General features: G+C 41.8%; 1 protein-coding gene across 6 annotated transcripts in view; it reads right to left on the bottom strand.

Moving 5' to 3' along the window:
* Nucleotides 1-21,268, bottom strand: part of Oxr1 (oxidation resistance 1) — a 349,606-nt gene that overhangs the window by 42,743 nt on the left and 285,595 nt on the right. For 3 of the 6 annotated variants that reach the window (XM_042055790.1, XM_038343582.2, XM_042055789.1), the window contains 4 exons: nt 8,078-8,160; nt 4,447-4,554; nt 3,223-3,336; nt 124-276 (listed from right to left, as the gene is read on the bottom strand). In XM_042055790.1, coding sequence (XP_041911724.1) covers nt 124-276; nt 3,223-3,336; nt 4,447-4,554; nt 8,078-8,160 — 458 coding nt within the window. Of the gene's footprint in view, nt 1-123; nt 277-3,222; nt 3,337-4,446; nt 4,555-8,077; nt 8,161-16,108; nt 16,394-21,268 lie in introns of those variants that run through there. The other 3 variants (XM_038343586.1, XM_038343583.2, XM_038343584.1) reach the window with 2 other exon arrangements.

The following is a 21,268-nucleotide window of genomic DNA, read 5'->3' as shown; positions in this document are numbered from 1 at the left end:
AACTAATGGGCAAGGTCCATTCCAACTCAAACCCTGCATAAATACTCACGAATGGCTGACATTATTGACTTAAATGTACATGTCAAGCTTTCATAGCTTAGTAAAAACTAAGATGTTCATTACCTTGCCATTAGTGATATATTTGCAATTAATTTTGAGAAATTTCTCAGTAAACGCTTCTTCTTCCTCAGAAGTTGAAGACACAACTCTTGCAGGCCTAATACTGCTAGCAGTAGATGAGGGAGGTGCTTCTTTTGGATGGACAGCATCAGGAGTCTTAAACAAAGCAAAATAAAACACACACACACACACACACACACACACACACACACAAACAATGTGCGTTAGGAAGCTAGATAAAGGCATAGGTAATGGCAAATAAATAACCTTCCCAGTAAGTACTAGATCTTTTCTTCTTACCATATTCTTTAGATAAATTCCCCAAAGTGTAACAATAATGGCATTTTCACTTTTAATGAAGATTTTAAATACATCTTAAACTTCCATTTTAAATGCCTATAATACAAGGATATAAATGAATTATACCTACCTGTATATGTGTGTATATGTATATACATATATAATATACACACACACACACAACGACATAAAAAGCATTTAAATCTAGTGACTTACATCCCTCCCAATGCCAGCACAAATGTGCAAGCGCTTGTGAATTAAACCACTGCTTTTGATAACACCAAGGTGGCATCCATGAGATGCCAGTGCACAGAGACAGGGAAGAGCTGGACAGTGATATCTAGATAGAGCAAGCAAGAAGACAGTCATCGGAAGGATATTTTTCCACTGTGTACATGGCTGTGTGTGTTACACATGGAAGTTTGCAGTAATACACGTGGGCACACTCGTGTGTCCACGTGTATTACTTGTATATGTTAAGCCCTGAGGCAAAGGGTCAACAACAAGTCATTCTCTATTGCTTTTCCACCTTATTCACGGAGGAAGGAAGGATGCCTCAATCAAACCCAGAGTTCACCCAGGTATCTGGTCTTCCCTTCTCCCCATGTGTGCCTTCTGTGGTGGGAATTACAGGTAGGTGCCCATGCTGAATTAGCAGCTAAGTAGGTAGCTACACCCCTACTCCAGAAGCATACTTTAAACTTCAAAATCGAAAGCCCATCTGTGCCAATCTGCAGCACATCAGACCACAGTTCAGTCTGACTATGGGTTATTTCTGCAGCTAATTCATAGGGCTCTTCTCAGCTGAGTGCTTAAAATACAGTATTATGAGGAAAAGCAATAATATTGAAACACAGATATAGCAATACTTAAACTGGAAATACGGTGATAAGGATACTCTTTCATAAACACACTCAACAGTAACAAGTAGCTCTGACTCTGACGGTTATGTTCCCTAGAACCATAGTCTAATGGCTGATTCCAGCTCTAGAGCTATGAAACCAGACCTGAGCTACTGAGGACAAAGTTCAAAGTATGCCCTGTATTACTTTATGTTTTGCTGCAAGAGTTGTTGCTTTTTAAAATTTTTATACTTACTTAAAATGTTTACTCAAGTTTAAAGACACTTTAAGTGCTACTCACAAGTCCACCACATAAAATAGATCCTAACAGCTAAATGGCATGTTCCATTTATCAGTTAACAAAATATTCTTAACCTTTCTATATCCTCAAGCAAGTTAATAGCTTTATATATACATTACTGTCTTTGGTAGTTAATATATATATATATATATATATATATATACTTCTGTGTCACAGATAATAGTATAGCTAATTAAATCAGTGATATTAATAAGAACTTCAATGAATGTTCATGAAATCCCTATCTACATGTGACATCTAGATACCTTTTTTTTTTTTTTTTTTTTTTTTTTTTGGTTTTTCGAGACAGGCTTTCCCTGTAGTTTCTAGAGCCTGTCCTGGAACTAGCTCTTGTAGACCAGGCTGGCCTCGAACTCAGAGATCCGCCTGCCTCTGCCTCCCGAGTGCTGGGATTAAAGGTGTGCGCCACCACCGCCCGGCTCTAGATACCTTTCTTTAACTTTTTAGTTCACATATAAGATTTAGTTTTAAACTTAAATTTAACCAAATACCATAACTGGCCAAACAGGTATGATAAACTGAGATGTAAATCCAGATTGTTGACAGGCTGCCGATATTAACAGAACTAGTGAGCACAGCTGTAAGGATACACACTTTCCCTTCAGATCTCCCACCAGATGAGGGATAAAATGCTCCTCCCCTCAAAAATAGATTATTAACAACCATCAGGAGGTACAACACAGCAAAAAGCTACCAAAAAATCCGATTTATAGCTGTTCAATTATTCCCAAATTATTGTTTTATTTTCTATGAGTATAATTATCTACTATAAAACCATGTTATTCACAGAAAAAAATATATTCTAAGTATATTCAAATGCTCTCCTTGAATGAAGGTATACCTCGGTAAGCAACGTGATCTGAGGTTCCCCCCCCACCCCCCGGCCTCAAATTCTACAGCTCAGTATCTCTAGCAATCTCAATCTCTCAATGTAATCCTACTAGGAAGGATACAGGAGTTAGCTTAGCAGAAGCTTGAGATATTTTCTTTCTAAAAGAATCATAGTTGTCCAGAGGACTGTGATCAGATGTCAATACCGCTTATATTAAGTGTGCGACATTTGAAACACCACCATCAGCATTACGAAAAGGAAAATTATAATCAGTATTAGTTAGTAAAGAAAAAAAGAAAAAAATTCTTTTTGGAGAGATATTTACAAACTCATTTGTAAACATAGCTTATCTAGAACTTTTTCTCCTTACAAATGCTGAATAAATTAACCTGCCATTTAATACTGAATAGAAAAAGAAAATTCTTATCCTTCAAAGGCAGTGCATACAAAATGAACTCAGTCTAAAAAGCTCCAAGTACTAGTAGGTACATGTCATGGGTATGTGCATGTGCATACACATATTTGTACACACACAAATACAGATTCCAGAAAATAAACATGCAAATTGGATATGACCTTATCTCGTGTTTGTTCAAATATAATTCCCGGAAAAAATTAAATTTCTTATAAGATAGAAAGGATGAATGTCTTGGACAAAGTCATATCAACCCAACTTTAAGCACTTTAACAAAATGAAAGGATCTACAATCACGTTAAGTACAGTCAAGAAGAAAGAAATACACGCAGGATGAGTAACACATATACTTCATGAGTTCTACACAAATAGCTGGAAGTAGGGTACTCACAGTGGTTTTATCAAACTCAGCCTCGGAGGACGTCGGCGACAGAGGACTTACTGGGCTCAGAGATGGAGAGCTCTCAACACTGGAGACATACTCAGGATCAGGAACATATAAAACCTGTAAGAAAATGTTCATATACAGATTCAGAAAAACAAATACCAATGGCCAAATAATGTCCAATAAGGAAGCATTATTTGATATTGATCTTTGGCAATAAAAAATGCCAAATAGCCGGGCGGTGGTGGCGCACGCCTTTAATCCCAGCACTCGGGAGGCAGAGGCAGGCGGATCTCTGTGAGTTCGAGACCAGCCTGGTCTACAAGAGCTAGTTCCAGGACAGGCTCCAAAGCCACAGAGAAACCCTGTCTCGAAAAACCAAAAAAAAAAAAAAAAAAAAAAAAAAAAAGCCAAATAATGTCCAATAAGGATGCATTATTTGATACTGATCTTTGGCAATAAAAAATTCAGATTATAAGGGTAAAACAGTATATCATATGTCAAAATAAGTATGAAAAAATAAAAATAAACACTTTAAAACTAATTTCACAAATTAATTTATAAATGGGCATTAAAACAAGCACATAGCACAGAAACAAAACTCTATTCTACTGTATGTGGTCATTTTAAAGACAACTTGGCAATAATTAGAGAAATTAACTATATGTATTTCTTTGGCCCAAAAGTGCTATAGATAAGAATGTATGCTGTGGCATGCATGAGCAGGACAGCAGCGACACTTCTCTCTGTGGACGACGTACACAGGGACATATCAGCGCAGCCATCATTACAGACAAGGAAAGCTGTCAGAGTGCTGTACTCACGCAGGGCATGTGCTAAGGGTCACAGACAAACTTAAAAACAAGCAAAACCCCCTGATATAAACTAGACTGTTTCCAAAAGATTCAATTTGTTAACCTGCTTACAGAAACAAGTTAGACTGAAAGACAGCTTACCTTTAAACATACTGGAATTCTGTCAATTTCCATTAACTGTTTTAAGTCTTTTTAAAAGTTTTGAAGTCTATATTTGAAAGACAACTTACGATTGTTTTCAATTGTTTTAAGAAGGGCATTAATAGATGTGACTTGCACTTTTATCTGGCTAATAGGATTTATTCCAGGAACACAAAATATTATGCTCATATTTTCTATATTGTTAACTATGTAAAAAATGAATACGTTCTACCTAATAATTTCAAACATCAATACATTTAAATAATAACAATACCTGCCCAGTCACGACAGCTCGGGAGAATAACTTATTTAACTGAACAAGCTCATTCGGTGTGGTATCAAATTTCAGGGCTATGCTATTCAAAGAATCCCTTGATTCAACCTGTTTAAAAGGAAAAACAGATTACTTTCAACTGTTAACACAGAAAAATTAAATTATAATATTGAGTAATTATATAATAGTAATACATCTTGAAAACAATCTTATGTAATACGTAAGATTGTTTATTTCTGAGAAAAACACTCTAAAAATATCACATTCTACAATGATCTCAACCTACTTTTACACAGCATGGTGAAATGTGTGCTTTGCCACGGTCCACACTGGCCAACAACTAGAACAGCTTCCAAATACCAAATACAAACTAAAGCTTTGAAGCATGCTCCCTTTACGAAAGCAGTGAAGTAACTGGGTAGAGCTGCCTCACTGATAGGCGCTTGGGCTGCTCATGCATAGAGCCAGAATTTGAGCCCCAGTCCCAGGTTAGACTGCTCCCAGTGATCTGTAGCTCCAGCTCCATGGGCCTGAGTTAGCTTGCCTCCTGTGTACATACTCCCATCACACACAAGTTAGAGACAGAAAATGCAGCATCATAGCATGATGGAAAGCTGCAATTTCCCAAACAGGAAGATACAGCAGAAAATGCAAGCATCCAGGAAGGCAGGAACAGAAAAAAAAAAATCTGTGCCATAGGTCAGGAAACTAGAAATGACATGTTAAAGAGGAGATAGGGATCCTAAGGAAAAGGGGGGAAAAGAGGGTACAGAGAATGCATGGGGGGTACTATTGGAAGAAGGAAGAAACTAGCCAGAAGAGGGTAAGGGGTGCTTGGGGAAGAGAAACCAACTAGAACAAAGAAAATAATGACATATATGAATGACAACTGCATCATGAAGCTGATTATTTTGCAGGTCACTTGAAACTTTAATAAAATAAAGGACAGAAAAAGTAAAAGCCAGAAGGATGAAATGATCAACAGCAGCAAAAAGAAAAAGCCAATGGATGTAATAATTGGAAAATATTTCAGTAGAAAGATGTGCTAAATTATCAAAAATGATAATATATAACATTCTGAATGTGTATATAGAGTTTATAAACATATATGTATATGTTTGTCTGTACATATGTACACAAGAATGTGTAGAGGACAGAGGTCAATGACCAGTATCTTATATGAATGTTTTTCATCTTGTATTTTGAGACAATCTCTTGTTCATATTTGAGCTTATTAAACTATTCTGGCTGGACACCAAGTTCCAGAGATCTGCATGTTTCCATCTTCCCTCTGCTGAATTACAGACACATACTGTGGCCTGGATTCTTACATAGGTCCCAGGTCTTTTCTCTGCTGACTTACAGACATACACTATGGCCTGGCTTCTAACATGAGTTCCAGGTCTTCCCTCTGCTGACTTAGAGACACACACCGTGGCCTGGCTTCTTACATGGGTTCCAGGTCTTCCCTCTGCTGGCTTACAGACACACACTCTTGACACAGTGGCCTGGCTTTCTACATGGTTCTAGGGAGCTGAAGATCACCAAGCTCGCAAGGCCAGTGTTTGACCAACTGAGCCATTCCCTGACAGTTTGCATGTACAATATTTTTATGGCCCCACTTTAATTCCCATTAAAAGTGATATTACAATTAAAACTGAATTGTGTATGTTCTGATTTTAACTTTTAGGCTACTTAAAAGATAATGATTAACTTTATACTATATAAGGTAGTATTAGAAATATATTAAGCTAGATAACATTTATTTTTCAAATGGCTTGTCAAGTTCCTAGAACTCTTGGGGTCAAAAAACCCTGCCTTGCCTCAGCCTCCAGAGGGCTGGGACTACAGTTGCGTACAACTACACCAAGTAAGGAGCATAAGTATTGTAAAGGAAAGAGCTTGAAGAGTACACTGTGCTCTAAGAATAATACATGCAAATACATACCGCGGCCAGTACAAAATTATGTTATGTGAAGATTTAGATTACAGGAAAAAAAAAGAGTAACAAACAAACATATCTAGGTTTGAATTGTATGTTTCTTACACTTTATAATTAGACCTGTGTAATAAATAAATAAGCTCTAGTAGATGTTTTATGGTTGCTGGTCAGTATGTGAGTTTTGAAAGAGTCACTCATGAAGAAAGGAAATTTTTTCTCAGATTTTTATGGCCTGTCCCACTCCACAATAAATGGTTCTTATTTTAATTTTGCTTCAGATGTCTTATTACATTCCAAGAATGGCAAACTCCTAAATTCATAACCAACAAAATTTTATAGTTCATGAACATCAAAAACAATATCATATCATCATTGTAGCATAATGATATACCTTATGCCCCAAATTTTAGCTTTGTAAACATTTAAGAATATACTAAATATTATTACTTAATTTTTTACTGATGGGGAACTTCAGCCAATCACATTCTGTTTAGGGTGTGTCCCCCTGTGGCCACAAAAAACAAATAAAAACATCCAGGTGTCTTGCCACTCCCTCTTTCTTCCCAGTGCTCCTGGTGTTCACAGGATCTTTGGTTGTATAAGTTTTCCCTTTTTCCCAATTATTAAAAACTAAATCTTTTGTATTGAGCTGGTCTGGTTAATTATCAATCGACCACGCCCCTTCATTTTACTATTTGAACTTATTTTCTCACCTCAACCAAATAGACACAAACATATGTAACTTAGGGTTGTAATGGGCTTTAAAATCCAATTCTTTTGACAGAAGTTAATTTAGTTCTACTTAATATGTTGTTTCTAGTCTTTTGAAAATACTTAATGACAAATTTCAATTACTCAGAGTATATATATATATATATATATATATATATATATATACAGATATATATATATGCGCATAACTCAAATTTTGATAATGCTCAAGAATTCACGGTAGTCTAGACTCATGCTTGAAGGTCTGAACACTGAAGAAGTGTTAATGTGTGGAAGGTTGCTACTTTCTCCTTAATACAGTCATAATGTGTTAAGAAAATACCAAGTAACAAAATTAATATGACTTCATATATTTGCCTTACACCATGCTTAGCACCATCTAAATCAATCACGTTTACATCCAACCAAGTTAGCAAAATACTGCACTCCAAAATGAATTAGTCACTTCAGCTGTCCACAGAACCCAGAAAAGAGGAAAAGCCAACGTCTCAGAGACCTGAGGTAGGTTCAAGAACAGAAAAGAACCTGCCTTAACAGCTGAGGAGCTTCGCCCTCACCTTAGTTTGTGAGGGTCTCACCTGTCATCAGCCCCGCTGGGAACCCAGCCAAGCGCACATCCCTAAGATGGCAAGCATCTTTCTAAACCCTAATTAAATAAAATGATTGCGAAAAAGGAGCTCTGACTCTAAATTATCATCAATATTAAATGTGATTTGCCAGAACAATAGTCTTTGTAGAACACAGCAAGAAAAACAATCATAAAATGCAATTAAGAATCAAAGGACTATTACTAAGGAAAGTCACACAGAAGTCAGGTTTCTTTTTTTTTTTTTTTTTTTTTTTTGGTCCGGTTTCTTAAAGGAGGCAATTAACAACACTTGGCTCATCTGCAGCCAAACAGGAAATGCCTTCAGTAAGATTGTTACAAAGATAAATTGCTTTGCTATAGTAACTTACAGTATACTCAATAGTTCCTTTAGGCTTCTGGAAAGACATCCTTCGCCCATCTTTCTTGTCTAGGTTCTTCTTTTGGCCAGTGTCTACGAAAATCAAAGCAAAACGCCTGTTAAATTCATTTTCCTACAGAGTAATGCCAACAACTGCAGGAAGGCGCTCACTGCCAGCCATACAATCTACTGATTTGGAGAGACATTACTATAACTGCTATTACTATTATTAACTAATCTCTACAAAAGATACCATTAATCTGCACAGGAGAAATTCTCCATAGGTCATAGAGACAGTCAGCTCTATAATACAACATAAAATGCTAATTTTAGATAAATGTTAGTTGTTTTTCATCTGTTTACCAGGAGATCTCATGTGGCCCTTTTACCATCTGCAATGGTGAGCTCCTGGCCTCAGTCTGAAATCTGGGCCTGGTAGGCTTCCCTGTACCAGTGCCTACATGTCCTGAAGAGGCAATCACCACATTATCCAAACATCTTCAATGAGTAACGTGAGAACCCCTACAGTACTAGTTCAAAGTTTCAGAATTAAACAAGCTAGCGAATGTAGGCAGGTACTACAGTGACCCAAAAGTAAAACCTCTCCAAAACAGATTAGGTCTGAAACTAACGAAGTGTGTGAAAATGCAGGTTTTGTGGCCCTCCCGCAATCCAAACCTACCTGCTGCTGACTAGACTGCATTGCACTTATTTGTAAGCAGTACATCAGCTGCCAGAGGAACAGTCTAAACAATAACAGATGGCAGTGTCTGAATTCACCAAAAGCCAAGGCAGAAAGTTAAAGCTGTCCTAAAATTTGCTGATAAACAAGGCCAACCACTGCTATTAATTATAAAACTTTGCACCTTCACGTGATCTGCTGTAGTTTTACAATTGCCATCCGTGTTTTTGATCTCTCCCACTAAACTATACCCTCCAATATATGGATTTCTTCATTCTACAAACTAGTGCTACTGCAATTCTCATTGTGGCAAATGTTCAATAGGGAAAAGCTAGGTAAGGGCCAAAAAGATAGCTCAGCAGCTTCAGACACTCATCTCCAAACCTGGTGACGCCATCTCTGGGACACCGGACACAGAGGCGCGCACACACACACATACCATGAATAAATAAAAGGATGTTAAAAGGTTAGCTAAGAAGTTGCCATGTATACATCTCAGAGGAGCAAGGACAGGTGTGCACACAGAAAGACGTCTTCACCTCTCTATCTCGAACACCTGAAGAACTTGATGTGGGGGATATTTACACTCAAGTGTCAACACCGGCAAAAGACGAGGTCAGACAACTCCCAAGGCAGTGCAACCAGGCCTTTATACACATTCAGAGGTGCCGAGGTCCACAGACAACCAGGGAAGTGCAAATTTAAATCAGTGAGATGTATTTCTCACACACAAGATTGGGTAAAAATTCAAATGCTTAATTCCATACTGTCTGCAGGAAAACTGGAATGGGCTCCTATTTCTGGCGGCGTATAATATACTAAAATTCTTTAAAAGTATGTTAATTTTGCCCATCGGAATATTATTTTACCCTCCCATATACATCTGAAGTACATAGCAATTGCTTGTCTGGAGCAGAAATAAATTCCTTCCACAATTTCATAAGTAGTCAATAGAGGGAGCCAAAAATTACAACAGGGAAAGAGGTCTACAGATCCTTACCTCATGTCCCCTGTGGGGAAATGCAAAATAAACTTGATCATTCTCATGGTGTCAGATACCTACATGACTTCCTTTGGCCAAAGGAACAGGGATAAAAATGTCTTCCCAGTAGATTCAGGTAGAGCTGGCATTTTTAAAAGGTGTATTTATTCTGAGTCTTTTACACCATGTATCGTAATCCCACTCATTTCTTCGTCCCTTAGCATCGGCCCTCTGCCCCTGCACTCTACCACCCACCCCCAAATAAAGCAAAATTTAAGAGAAAAAGGACAAAAATAAATTCAAATCTAACGGCGGCTGCAGTGTGACACAGTGAGTCAGCCTACTCCCCTCTGTCCATACACGTTCATTGCAAGCGCTCACTGCGAAGAGTCGGTCACTCTACTGACACTGGGCTCTCACTAGGACTCTTCTTAGCTATCCTGTAGTTGCCTTCTGTTGGGGACATCTGTAGCTTTGGGTCTGCGGGTCAGGTCACGTGCTCAGCAGACTGTAGATGGGGTGGATGGTGGGGTCAGTCAGGTCATAAGCCTGGATCCAGGCCTCCCCTTCCCTCACCACCAGGCTGAGCTCTCCAGCACTGCCCCAGTTAGTTCAGTCCTGCAGGAATGTGCAAGGGGTGGGGGCAGTTTTCCTGTTTTTATGCCCTCAGGGTGGGTTCTCCCTCACCAGCACCCCTAGGGCCAGCTCTATTGTGTTGCCCTGGTGAGGCACAGGGGCACTCTCCTGAGCGCTGCAGCTGGTGAGGGGCAGGGACAGCCCTCCTGCTCTTGTGACCCCAGGGCCAGCTCCTCCACCTGTCTCTGACACTGATGGGCTGGAGGTGGGGAGGAGGGCCTCTCTCATCCGCCCATGCTACCACAAGTCAGATGAGTAATGGGGACATAGAGGTGACACTTCTTATAGCTTCCTTTTCCCTGTATCGCCAATCAGAGATGACTATCATACAGGTTGCTCCTCCACCAACACAGATCCTGGAGAAAAGATGCGAGTCCTCGAAGACTATTCCACACCAACTGTGAGCATGCCCACAAACCTATTCCTGCTTCTGTCCCAGATTAAATCACTGTGCATGAAATATCAAAGAGTTATTCAATAATTCATGAGTGAAAGGCAAATTAAGTAGAGGAAAAAGTGAACAGTCTGGATTGCACGCATATGAAACTATCATTCGATGCCACAAGATTTAAATCATAGTCGTCTTATCAAAATGAGAACCGCAGAAATAAAGAACATACAATAAAAGAGCTATTGATCCAAAATACATTTAAAAAAGGGGGGACTAGTAAAACTAAATGTAAATGTTATAAACACACAAAGTGTAAAAATAACAATGAGTAATACTAGTTTATAAAAAAATAGAAGAAACAGCTCATTATAAAAATCAAATTTAATATGTTCCCCTAAAAATTAGTAATATTCTAACAGAACCAACTTGCTGATGCTTTGAAATCAGACAGCCCTTTCAAGTATCTTTCACTAAGCTCTGCCCTTTGCTAACTAGGCACTCAGAAGAGATTCCAGCAACAATGCTTATTCCAATAATAATGTCTCTCAGGTTAAATTGATTTCCAAAGTGCAATCTTCAGAATATTACAGCGTCTCCCTAGATGGATCAGTTCCACCAGGAAAAAAAAAGTCTCATACACGCACTTCTAAATCCAGTTCCAGGACTCTGCTAAGCCAGTTTAACAGCAGAACAGGACCCTCCAGCTCTAGGAAGAGAAGACAGGGATCCTCAGGACGAGATGGCTAACCAGATTAGCAGAGACTGCGAGCAAGTGGAGAGGCAATGAAGACACCACATCAACCTTGGGCCTCCACACACTTGAGCCCACGCAGGCAAACATGCATACTTACAGGCACACGCGTCACATTAAATAAACATGTAACAAAATAAAATAGAGCTTTCAAAGTTGGAATCTTAGTCAGAGCTATTTTTCGGTGTTTTTTTTTTTAATTAATTTTTGTTATCTTACAGAGTTTATTCTCTTTATTCATAAAATAAGGAATAACTGAATTGTGTTTATCCTGGATGCCCAATCAATAGGCTGATCTTTGTCTTAGGGATACCGATTTATATCAGATAATGTCTTGCTCTTTTTGAATAACTGTACGTAAACAAAAACAAATATTTAATCTCTGACATTTGTATTTGTTTTTAAAACATGTTCCCTTGCCTACAGTAGTACCAATCACGTAGTAAAAACTGTGGTGAAACTCTTAATGATAAGGCTGCTGGTGACTACACTAAAGGACCTTTTATGGGGTGCCCTCGTCCCTTATCTGTGCTCTCAATCTCGGAGGTACCAGTTCTCCTCTGCCAGTCACAGTCTGAAAACGGTTAGTGAAACCACGCAAAACTATGAAACGGGCTACAGGTTCCAGGCCACTCTCAGCAGCGTAATGAACTTTATGCCATCATTCTACCCACGTAGATTCCCTGTGCCCCAGGCACCTACCCTGCAGACACCACTCAGCCCGAGCCATAGCCATGCAATCAGATCAACTGTCACTAAATCATTATTTGATAGTGGCCAATCAGAATGCAGAACACTGGCTGGAGTCAGTAGGATCTCACGGCTTGCTTCACACAGTTCCAATGGCTCTGAAACGAACCAGCCATACGAACAGTTCTCTTGCAGGTCCGTGATTCAGCACACAGGATTTTAGCAGCTGAAAAGTGAAGCAGATCTTATCACAGAATTTACTGCAGTGACCCTGTGGTTCAAAGCCAAGGGAACGAATTATAACTTTTTGTTTTGTTTCTCAAATCAAGCACCCTGACAGTTATGTGAAGCATTTCATCTTAGCTCTCTCTATTTCCAAAGCACAGATATAAAATTGAGTAAAAAGTTCAGCAAATTGAGAGACAAGTTAAATACCCAAGTCAAAACAGTCAAACAAACGACTTTCTGAAACAGAAGCATTGGGGATGGATCAGTTCAAAAGCTCTGGGTTATTATCAACCCCCGTTTTATTGAATCATTTTTTTCAGCTCTATATATACACAAGACGTTATAAATGGCTCACTGTCCAGTTCAACAGTGTGCAGCTGAGGTCTGTGAACAGTACTAAAGACACTGATCGCCCACTTTTAAGACTTAAAAGAACTGCTCACGATTGAGTTCAGAACTTCCAGACATGACAACAGCCATTTTAGCAAAAATGGTTCCATGACGACCCCCACTTCTGCTATCCTCTACTATTCACCTTCCCAGCCAGGGGAAGTGAAGGACTAAGATGGACAAGGGAACCAGCGTCAACGCCTTCTCCCAGGCCAGGTCAGAGTACTGAGGTGGGAAGAGAATGAGATTTGTGAGCGGAAGGCCACACCCTCTTTCCATTTCCAATCAGACTGATCTAGGAAGTAGCCGCAGTAAGAAGATAGGTGGAGCTCTGAAGTGAACACCCAGTACAATGTTTCTTCAGGGCTGAGCCCTGAATTCAGGCAGGCCTTGGAGTACATTAATCAAGTGCCACACTCCAGGACTGTGATTGAGCTTTTAAAAGGACAGCTAAATTAAACATGGTCTTTTAGGTCTAAAAGATAAATGAAAAGAAAAATTAAATGGAGCTATTTAAAGGATACTGCCATCAACTGGGAAAACGAGGCTGATGAAACAGAGTTTTGGCAAAAGTTAATGCTTACATTAACTTGTCAAGTCCACTGATCTGTATTTACTGACTACGATATGATTTACTAAATGTTGCTAAAGGGTATATAACATGTAGGCCAGTGGTCCTCAACCTGAGGGCTGCAATCCCTCCTGTGTGGCTGAACGACTATTGGAAAACACAGACATTTACAAGATGATTTACAACAGCAGCAAAATTAGAGTTGTAAAGTAACAACGCAATTCTATGGTTGTAGTCAACACACCATGAGGAACTGTATGGGAGGGTCACAGCATCGGGAAGGCGGGGAAACACCCGTGTAGGCCGTTGTCCTAACCCCAATGAGAACAGTGTCTAAGGAGGGAGCAGGTTTTAAAGTGTGGATTAAACTATATTGCTTCTGTAATTTTTGTTGCGAACAATGTGGCGGCATCCTTACTGTGCCTCAACTGTGCTTAAACTGCCATCTTCCTGAGGAGATGTAAAAATCCAGAAGCTGACAAACGGGAAGGGAGCTGCCCTGAGAGAAGTCAAAGCAACAGAACTTAGCAGCCTGATACACGGGCTGTTTGCAGAAAGTGGAAAATCAAACTGAGCGACCTCAGTTTTCTCTGGTCTCTCTCTCAACTGTCCATGGCAAAATCAAGCCACCATTACCCTTAGAAACCTGAAATGATAAGAAGCAAGGTCTCCAACAGCAGCAGGGCTCCTGGCTGCAGACACCTATAGGAATGTCAGTGTCTGGAGGTAGAAGACAGGCATGGGAAATGCTGGCTGTGAGAAACAACAAACATATCTCAAAGAACAGCTGAACCTGAAGAACACAGATGCAAGAATGACTCTGGCCCAAGCCAGTTGCAAGGTCTAAAGAATAAAACTCTCATTAGAAACGAAGACTGCTCAGAAATCTTCAAAGCACAGTTTGTTGTAGACAAACCTATGCACGCTGCTTCTCAGTATCAGGAAAATGTAGGGAGCTCACGTATGCTGGTCAGGTGTCCCACCTAGAATCTGTGTCCACAGCAACCTCTCACTGAAAGGCAGTCAGTAACCAAACCTTTGGTAGGGCACTTATTTCTGTCTTCGGAACTCTATATCTTAACTTCAGAAACATGCCCCATTTTGAACATGCTATTTCCTAGCTTTCCCGACCATCAATGTCACAAGTTCTGCTTCCAACTGGTAAGACTCGATAGAGCTGAGAACCTGCGATTATTTCATCCCATCCAACCTCATTCACAAACAAGGAAACACAGGCCTAGAACAAACAGCAAAAAAGATCTGATAACTTGTCTATGTTCTTTGAGAAGTTATTGCAAGGATCAACCCACCCACGCATGGTGGTCACACTGCCATGGCATCTCAAGGACTCTACACTGTGAGATTTGGGGCAGCATAAACCTTAAAAAAGAATGAACAATGAATTCATAAGCAGTTTCAACAGAAGAGACATTTGGAGAGCTTCAGACACTGTAATTCTGAAGGAATACGTCAGACCCAGTGGGGCTCAATGTATGTTCAGGAACGAAGCATCCGTATGTGTGTACGTATCTCTGAGATATTAACTACGTCGCTTTCTCATTTGGTAACCCCACATATTATATCATTACCCATCCAGGGGCTGATCAATAGCAACTGTCTGCAAGTAGGAGACTGAGTTACATTTTTAAAAAACTAACTTTACTCAGACACTTCAAGTACTGTTCATTCCTGGTCTCTAAAGGGATTCTTAATCCAGCCAGTAACTTTACAAAATTACAGCCTCCCCAACCTTTAAAGTTTTTGCTAATTTCAAAACCAGGAAGACAGGGGTTCTAATGAAGAGACAAAGTGGACGAAGCAAGGAAAGATGTATTTAAAGGGACATGCTGAAACTAGATTTCCAAAGTCCAGTTTCTTCAAACTCCATAGCCACAAGACAGTGAGTGATGGACACTCCTTCCTTCAAGGTTCAAGATGCATAGTACTGCGGGGTTATAGATCCATTCTACGTGCTTTGTGCTTTTCCCTACTGTTGAAACGGAAGTGCTCCTATGCGCACCCTTCAAACACCTATAAAAGACAAGCTGGATAAAACTATGAATGGCTGATCCTACAGAAAGCCAATAACGCTGGGAAAACAACCATATGCATTACACCAAAATACGGATGCAGCATTTCCACTTATTAAGGATGAGTAACATGCCATTATAAGGTCTTTAAAAAGTAGCCTACAACCGCTGCCATGGTCGCAGAGAAGGAACAAAAAGTTCAATGCAAGTAAGTGAGAAAAGTTTCCAGGTTGGGCCTCAAGAAAACACACGGTGCACACAAAACTCACTTAAGTTCCCAGATGAGGGAAACGCTTTCGATTACAAAGTGCCATTTGTTTTGCTTTGGTTTGGATTTTTTTTTTAAAGTTAGGAAATGGGTCCTCGCAGCTGGCACGCACCAAGTAAAGGGAGTGTGGCCAAAGCCAAGGCCGAGCAGAGACACGGCGTTCTGGAAGTCTAACTCCGTGGACGTCACAACTGGTTGGAGGAGGCAAAGGAGAGGAGGAAAGATCCCACATGGAACCGGGACAAGTCGGTGGGGCCCGTCCCGCGTGGGGGGGGGAGACCAGGAGAGGCCACCACGCAGCCGCTGCGAGTCTTCGAGCGGCTCGCACACCTGCCCGCGCCCCCTCGGCGCGGCGCCGCCTCCCGGTCCCCGTCCCCTTCCGCGCGCGGGGAGGCGAGGCGCCTCAGGGACGGGGGACTCACCGGGTCCCTCGGGGCTGACCGGCGAGGGCGGCCGATGCTCGGCGGGCCCGCAGCCGGGGTCGCCCGGAGCCGGCTCCCGCAGGTAGTCCTCAAAGCGCACCTGCCGAGCTTCGCCGCCGCCTCCGCCGCCGCCGAGACCCCACAGGCGGCTGGCCGTGCCCCGCAGCAGCCGGCCGCTCTTGCCGGTGAACGTGGTCAGGTAGTCCATGCCGCCGCCCGTCGCCACGGTTCTCTGAGGGCCGCGGCCGCCGCGCGACAGCGCCCGCCCAGCCTGCCGAGCCGGGGGCGGCGGCTCCGCGCCTGCAGGCGAGCGGCGCGGGCCGGGCCTCCTCGGGTCCGGGGCGGACCATTGGGCCGCTCGTCGGGGGAGCCTGCGAGCTCCGAGGGACGGGAAAGTGCTGCTTCGCGTTCCCGCGCTCCGGTCCTAGCAGAGCTTCACTTCGAAAAGTTTTAGTCGTCGTCTTCGATGGATCCAAGGTTGGCAACGCCTGGATCTTTAAGTCTCCCGCTCCGGTGCTCGCCGCCCTCCCCCACCGTCCCGCCGCGGTGGAGCAGCCCGCTCCCCCCCTCCTGCCCCGCCCCGCCCTGTCCCGGAGCCAGCCGGACTTTCAGGACCGCCGAGGAAGGGAGAACCCTTGCCTCCTGCCCGAGGGCTGCGTGGGGCCCACAGGCGGCCTGGGCGCTCGACTCGGCTAGACTTCAGGGGAGTTCTAGGAACTAACAAAGTTTTTACTAAGTTTTGTGTGTGTGTGTGTGTGTGTGTGTGTGTTTAAAACTAGCAAAGTTTTTGCTAGTGGTGTTGGAAACGTGTGTCTCTGTGTGTGGTGTGTGTGTGTGTGTGTGTGTGTGTGTGTGTAAACCACGTAAATCCTTGCCCCTTGAAAAGAAAATTTAATGTCAAAGTGATGGCTACTTTAAAAGTTAAGATTGCAGTCTCATTGTAAATAAGGCAGTGGCCATGTGGTAACGTTCGCCAGGAGTTTATGAACTTCTGCTGAATTGACTTTGTAGGAATCCAGCGCAGTGAAGGCTCCGAAGGTGGAAAACGGGGACTGGAGAAAGAACGGTTGCTTTGACACACACTTACTACTCGGCTTTGTTTCCTGTGTGAGATCTGGCTAGTCTTTTCATGTCTGTTAGCTTCGTTAGTTTTCCCACAAATTAAACAAGCCCTCTTTTGCCAGTATAGTGAAGTATTTGGGCATAAATTGTGAATTGCTTGGGACCGGCTAAAGTCTCTGAATAATGGAGTCCAGAGAATGGGGAACTTACTTTGCCCAGTTTTAACCCCATCTGAGGCCGCAGCCCTCTGATCGATGTTTGAAATTTGTTGACTCATCTTTCTTTCCATGCTCGCACCATTATCAATTTAAATTTCTCACTTGATTGGATAAACTTTAGGATCTCAACATCGGCATCAACTTTACACCTGGTTAAAAATATAGAACGTGTGGGCGGTGTCCCCAGAGAGCCTGATTTACGGTGCTCCGGAGGAAGAGGCCAAGGAAATTGCATTCTCAGCAGGCAGTCTTAAGTTCCAAAGTGTTGCATGGCTTAAAAACTGCCCCAGCCTTCCTTCTGTATCTCTCTTTTTTTAAAGGCTTTTTTTTTTTTCCATTTCACATACCAACCACAGTTCCCCCTCCCTCCCCTCCTGTTGCTCCTCCCTATCCCCCTATCCAAAGCCCCCATCCACTCCTCAGAAAGGGTAAGGCTTCATACGGAGTTAGCAATGTCTGGCACATCAAGTTGAGGCAGGACCAAGCCCCTCTCCCAGTATCAAGGCTAAGTAAACTACCCCTACATAGGGAATGGGCTCCAGAAAGCAAGTTCATGCACTAAGGATAAATTCTGGTCCCATTGCCAGACTTCTCAAGCCAGAGAACTGTCACCCACATTCAGAGGGCCTAGTGGGTTTTCCAGCTGTCAGTCCAGAGTCAGAGAGCTTCCACTAGTTCAGGTCAGCTGTCTCTGTGGGTCTGAACTTGACCCCTTTGCTCATACAATCCCTCCTCCCTCCATTCCACTGGACTCCAGGAGCTCCGCCAGTGTTTAGCTATAGATCTGCTTCCATCATTACTGGAATTGGGGTGGTTATCAATCTGACTGCTGGGGAAGGCCAGTTCAGGCCCCCTTTCCACTACTGCTTAGAGTCTTAGGTGGGGGCATCCTTGGGAATTTCCCTAGCACCAGGTTTCACCCTAACCCTCTAATGACTCCTTCTATCAAGACATCTCTTGCCCTCCTTTCCCTCAATGTCCCTTCCCTAACTCAAGCATCCAGTCGTTCTCCTGCCCCTCCCCTGTCGCCCTCCCTTCCTCCCATCCACTCAGTAGATCTTCTTATTCCCCTTCCCAGGGGCATCTATGTATGTGTCTCTCTTAGGCTCCCCCTGTCACCTAGCTTCTCAGGGGTTGTGGATTGTAACCTGGTTATCCTTTTCTTCACGTCTAATATTCACTTATGAGTGAGTACATATCATGTTTGTCTTTCTGGGTCTGGGTTGCCCTCACTCAGGATGTTGTTTTCCAGTATCTCTTAAGGACCTCTTGGTTAGGCCATGTAATCACCAATGTTCGTCATCCTCCAAACTCAGCTGTTCAAGTCCTAATCCCCACATGTTGGTTTATGGAGGTAATTAATGAAATCCTCTTGAATGGGACCAGTACCCTGGTAAAAGCAACCTCAATGAGCTCTCTGATCTAGTGCAATGCAAGGATCCACAGTTACAGGAGTCTGTAACTAGAAAAGGGCACCGCCAACAAAAGCTACTCTTGCTTGGCACCCTGATTTTGGATCTCTAGACTCTATGAAAGAGTTTCGTTATTCATAAGGTACCCAAGAAAGGTACTTCATTTTAACATCCCGACTGAGAACAGAGGTTTTAGTTTGTCTCATTTATATCTGAGAATTACATTTCAATAGAAGACATCACTAGGTTACCTCCACTGAGTTCTTTTGAGTCTCAGTATGCAAGCCAAGTTTGATGAGCACCATTCTGCCAACAGTAGAGGACAAAGAAGATGAAAAGTTCAAAGCCAACTTGACCATTTTTAACAAGACCTTCTGAAAATAAAATTTAGGGGAGGAAGATAGAGAGAGAGAGAGGAGGGGGGAAAGAGGGTGCTTCAAAAATATTTTTAAAGAAAAATCTTGATTCTTGATAAACTGAAATTATTTTTCTAAGGTATGTCTTTTATTGTGTTACTAAATTGATTTACTTTGTGATTACCATGAACAAATAGTGTTTGAGTTCTTACTATCCAGGTAAACTTGTGCTTTTACATCCACACAGTAGGAATCTTCATTCTACCGTTTCAAATGCAATTTTATTCAACGTTAATACCCATCCCCACTTTTTCTGCATCTGTATCAGGGAAGGCAAGGGCTGCTGGACAAACAGTGTACCTCACTGACCGAATACAAATTTGATTTAAAGTCCATTAGACCCTCATATTTCCTGTAAGTCAACCTCCTGTTCTATGTTCTTCATGTGTTGTCTCAGCTCCAGTGAAGTGCCAAATTTATCACTCCAAAATGTCACATTGCCTTCTACGTGCCCCAGAAAACCATAGGCCATCAAATACAAGTGCTTGCTTTCCTTCCCTTCTTCCTCTTACCTTCCCGTACAAGTTCCTTTCCATACCGTGACTCAGAAAGAGGTCCTTATCCTGTCCCTACCTCCCCCCTAAAGTCCATTTTTAATCTTGGTCTGTGTGGCCTGTGACAATGCCAACCTGTGAGTCTTCCAAGTACACTTTCCCTCTGGCAACTCCATAGCTCTTACCCTAGGCCAGCAGCATAAATCTCTGTTGTCCAAAAAAAACAAACAAACTTTCCTTGCATACTTTACTCACTTGTAGATTGCCTTTTACCTCGTTAATGTCTGTTTGCTAGTGTATAATTTACATACCATAAAATCCACCCCTTCAAAGTGTACAGATTGAGGAAATATCATGAACAACTTTGTCTTTAAACATTCCATCATGTGAAAATAAGCTTAACGGTTAGATGCTTTCCATTCTACCCGCTGCCCTAAGCCACCACTAACACATCATCTATGAGCCTGCTTTACTAAGCATCCCATGTAAAGAAATCGTGGCCTATGGACTTCAGATCCACCTCTTTCGCCTCATGCACCAGCCTCAGGCCGTTTTCATCTGCAGGCGTATCTGTACATCCCATAATGCTTCCCTGGACACAGACCACATTTGGACATTGGGGTTTTCCTGATTTGATGATTATTAATAATGTTGTCACCATCTGTGCATCTAAGTTTCTTTTCAGATATATTTCACTTGGCTATATTCAAAAGAATGCTAAAATTACAGTTTTTAATCTACATGTCGAAATGTTCCATATTAAACTTCCAGCTGTTTTCTTTGCAGTAATGGAACAAGTTATCCTCAGGTTCATATGACAATTCAAGGTGATCCAAAGTGCCAGTTTAAAAAGAAGAACGTAAAAAAGAACAAAGCTCAAGGTCTTGTATTGCCTAATTTCAAAACATAAAAGTTACAAATTGTATATTGGCATAAAGTCAGATATAGATCAATAGTATAGAATCAAGCACTAAGAAATAAAGTTTTAATGGTATTGGTTTTCAGCAGGGATGCCAAGAACATTTAATTGGTGTGTGTGTTGGGGGGGGGGGGGGAATGCTGTCTGCAATAAACAGTTCCAGAACGATTGGTAGAACACAAAAAAGAAAGAGCTTAGATTCCTCCCTCATACCAAACACACGTGTTAACTCAACACGGCTCAAAGAAACAACTGTGAGAGCTAAAACCATCAAACTCTAAGGGGAACATGGGAGGTGCAGAAAGTCTCCACATTCTCAGGTTTGACAAGACTTAGACGTGACAGCAGAAGCTTCGCAAAACCTAAGAAAAGCCCCTTACTTCACGTCGTGAAATGCAGTTAGCTGCCAATAAATACTAGTTTCTTCTATTAGAATAATGAAGCCAAAAAGAAAGCCTTTAATAGCATTTTGGTCACACTGAGTGGAAACTGCTGATTCTGAAGACAGCAGGTGTGTGCGGACAGAGTGGTTCTCCCTGCAGAGGGCATTTGTGCAGAGTCTCGGCTCATTCTTAAAGCATCTACACTTCTTAGGATAGGCCCTGCTTACGTCTGAAACGACAGTTTCCTGTAGCCGTT

The sequence above is a fragment of the Arvicola amphibius genome, chromosome 9, assembly GCF_903992535.2.
Source record: "Arvicola amphibius chromosome 9, mArvAmp1.2, whole genome shotgun sequence".
NCBI classification, from domain to species: domain Eukaryota; kingdom Metazoa; phylum Chordata; class Mammalia; order Rodentia; family Cricetidae; genus Arvicola; species Arvicola amphibius.
This window is presented reverse-complemented; position numbering and strand designations above follow the sequence as displayed.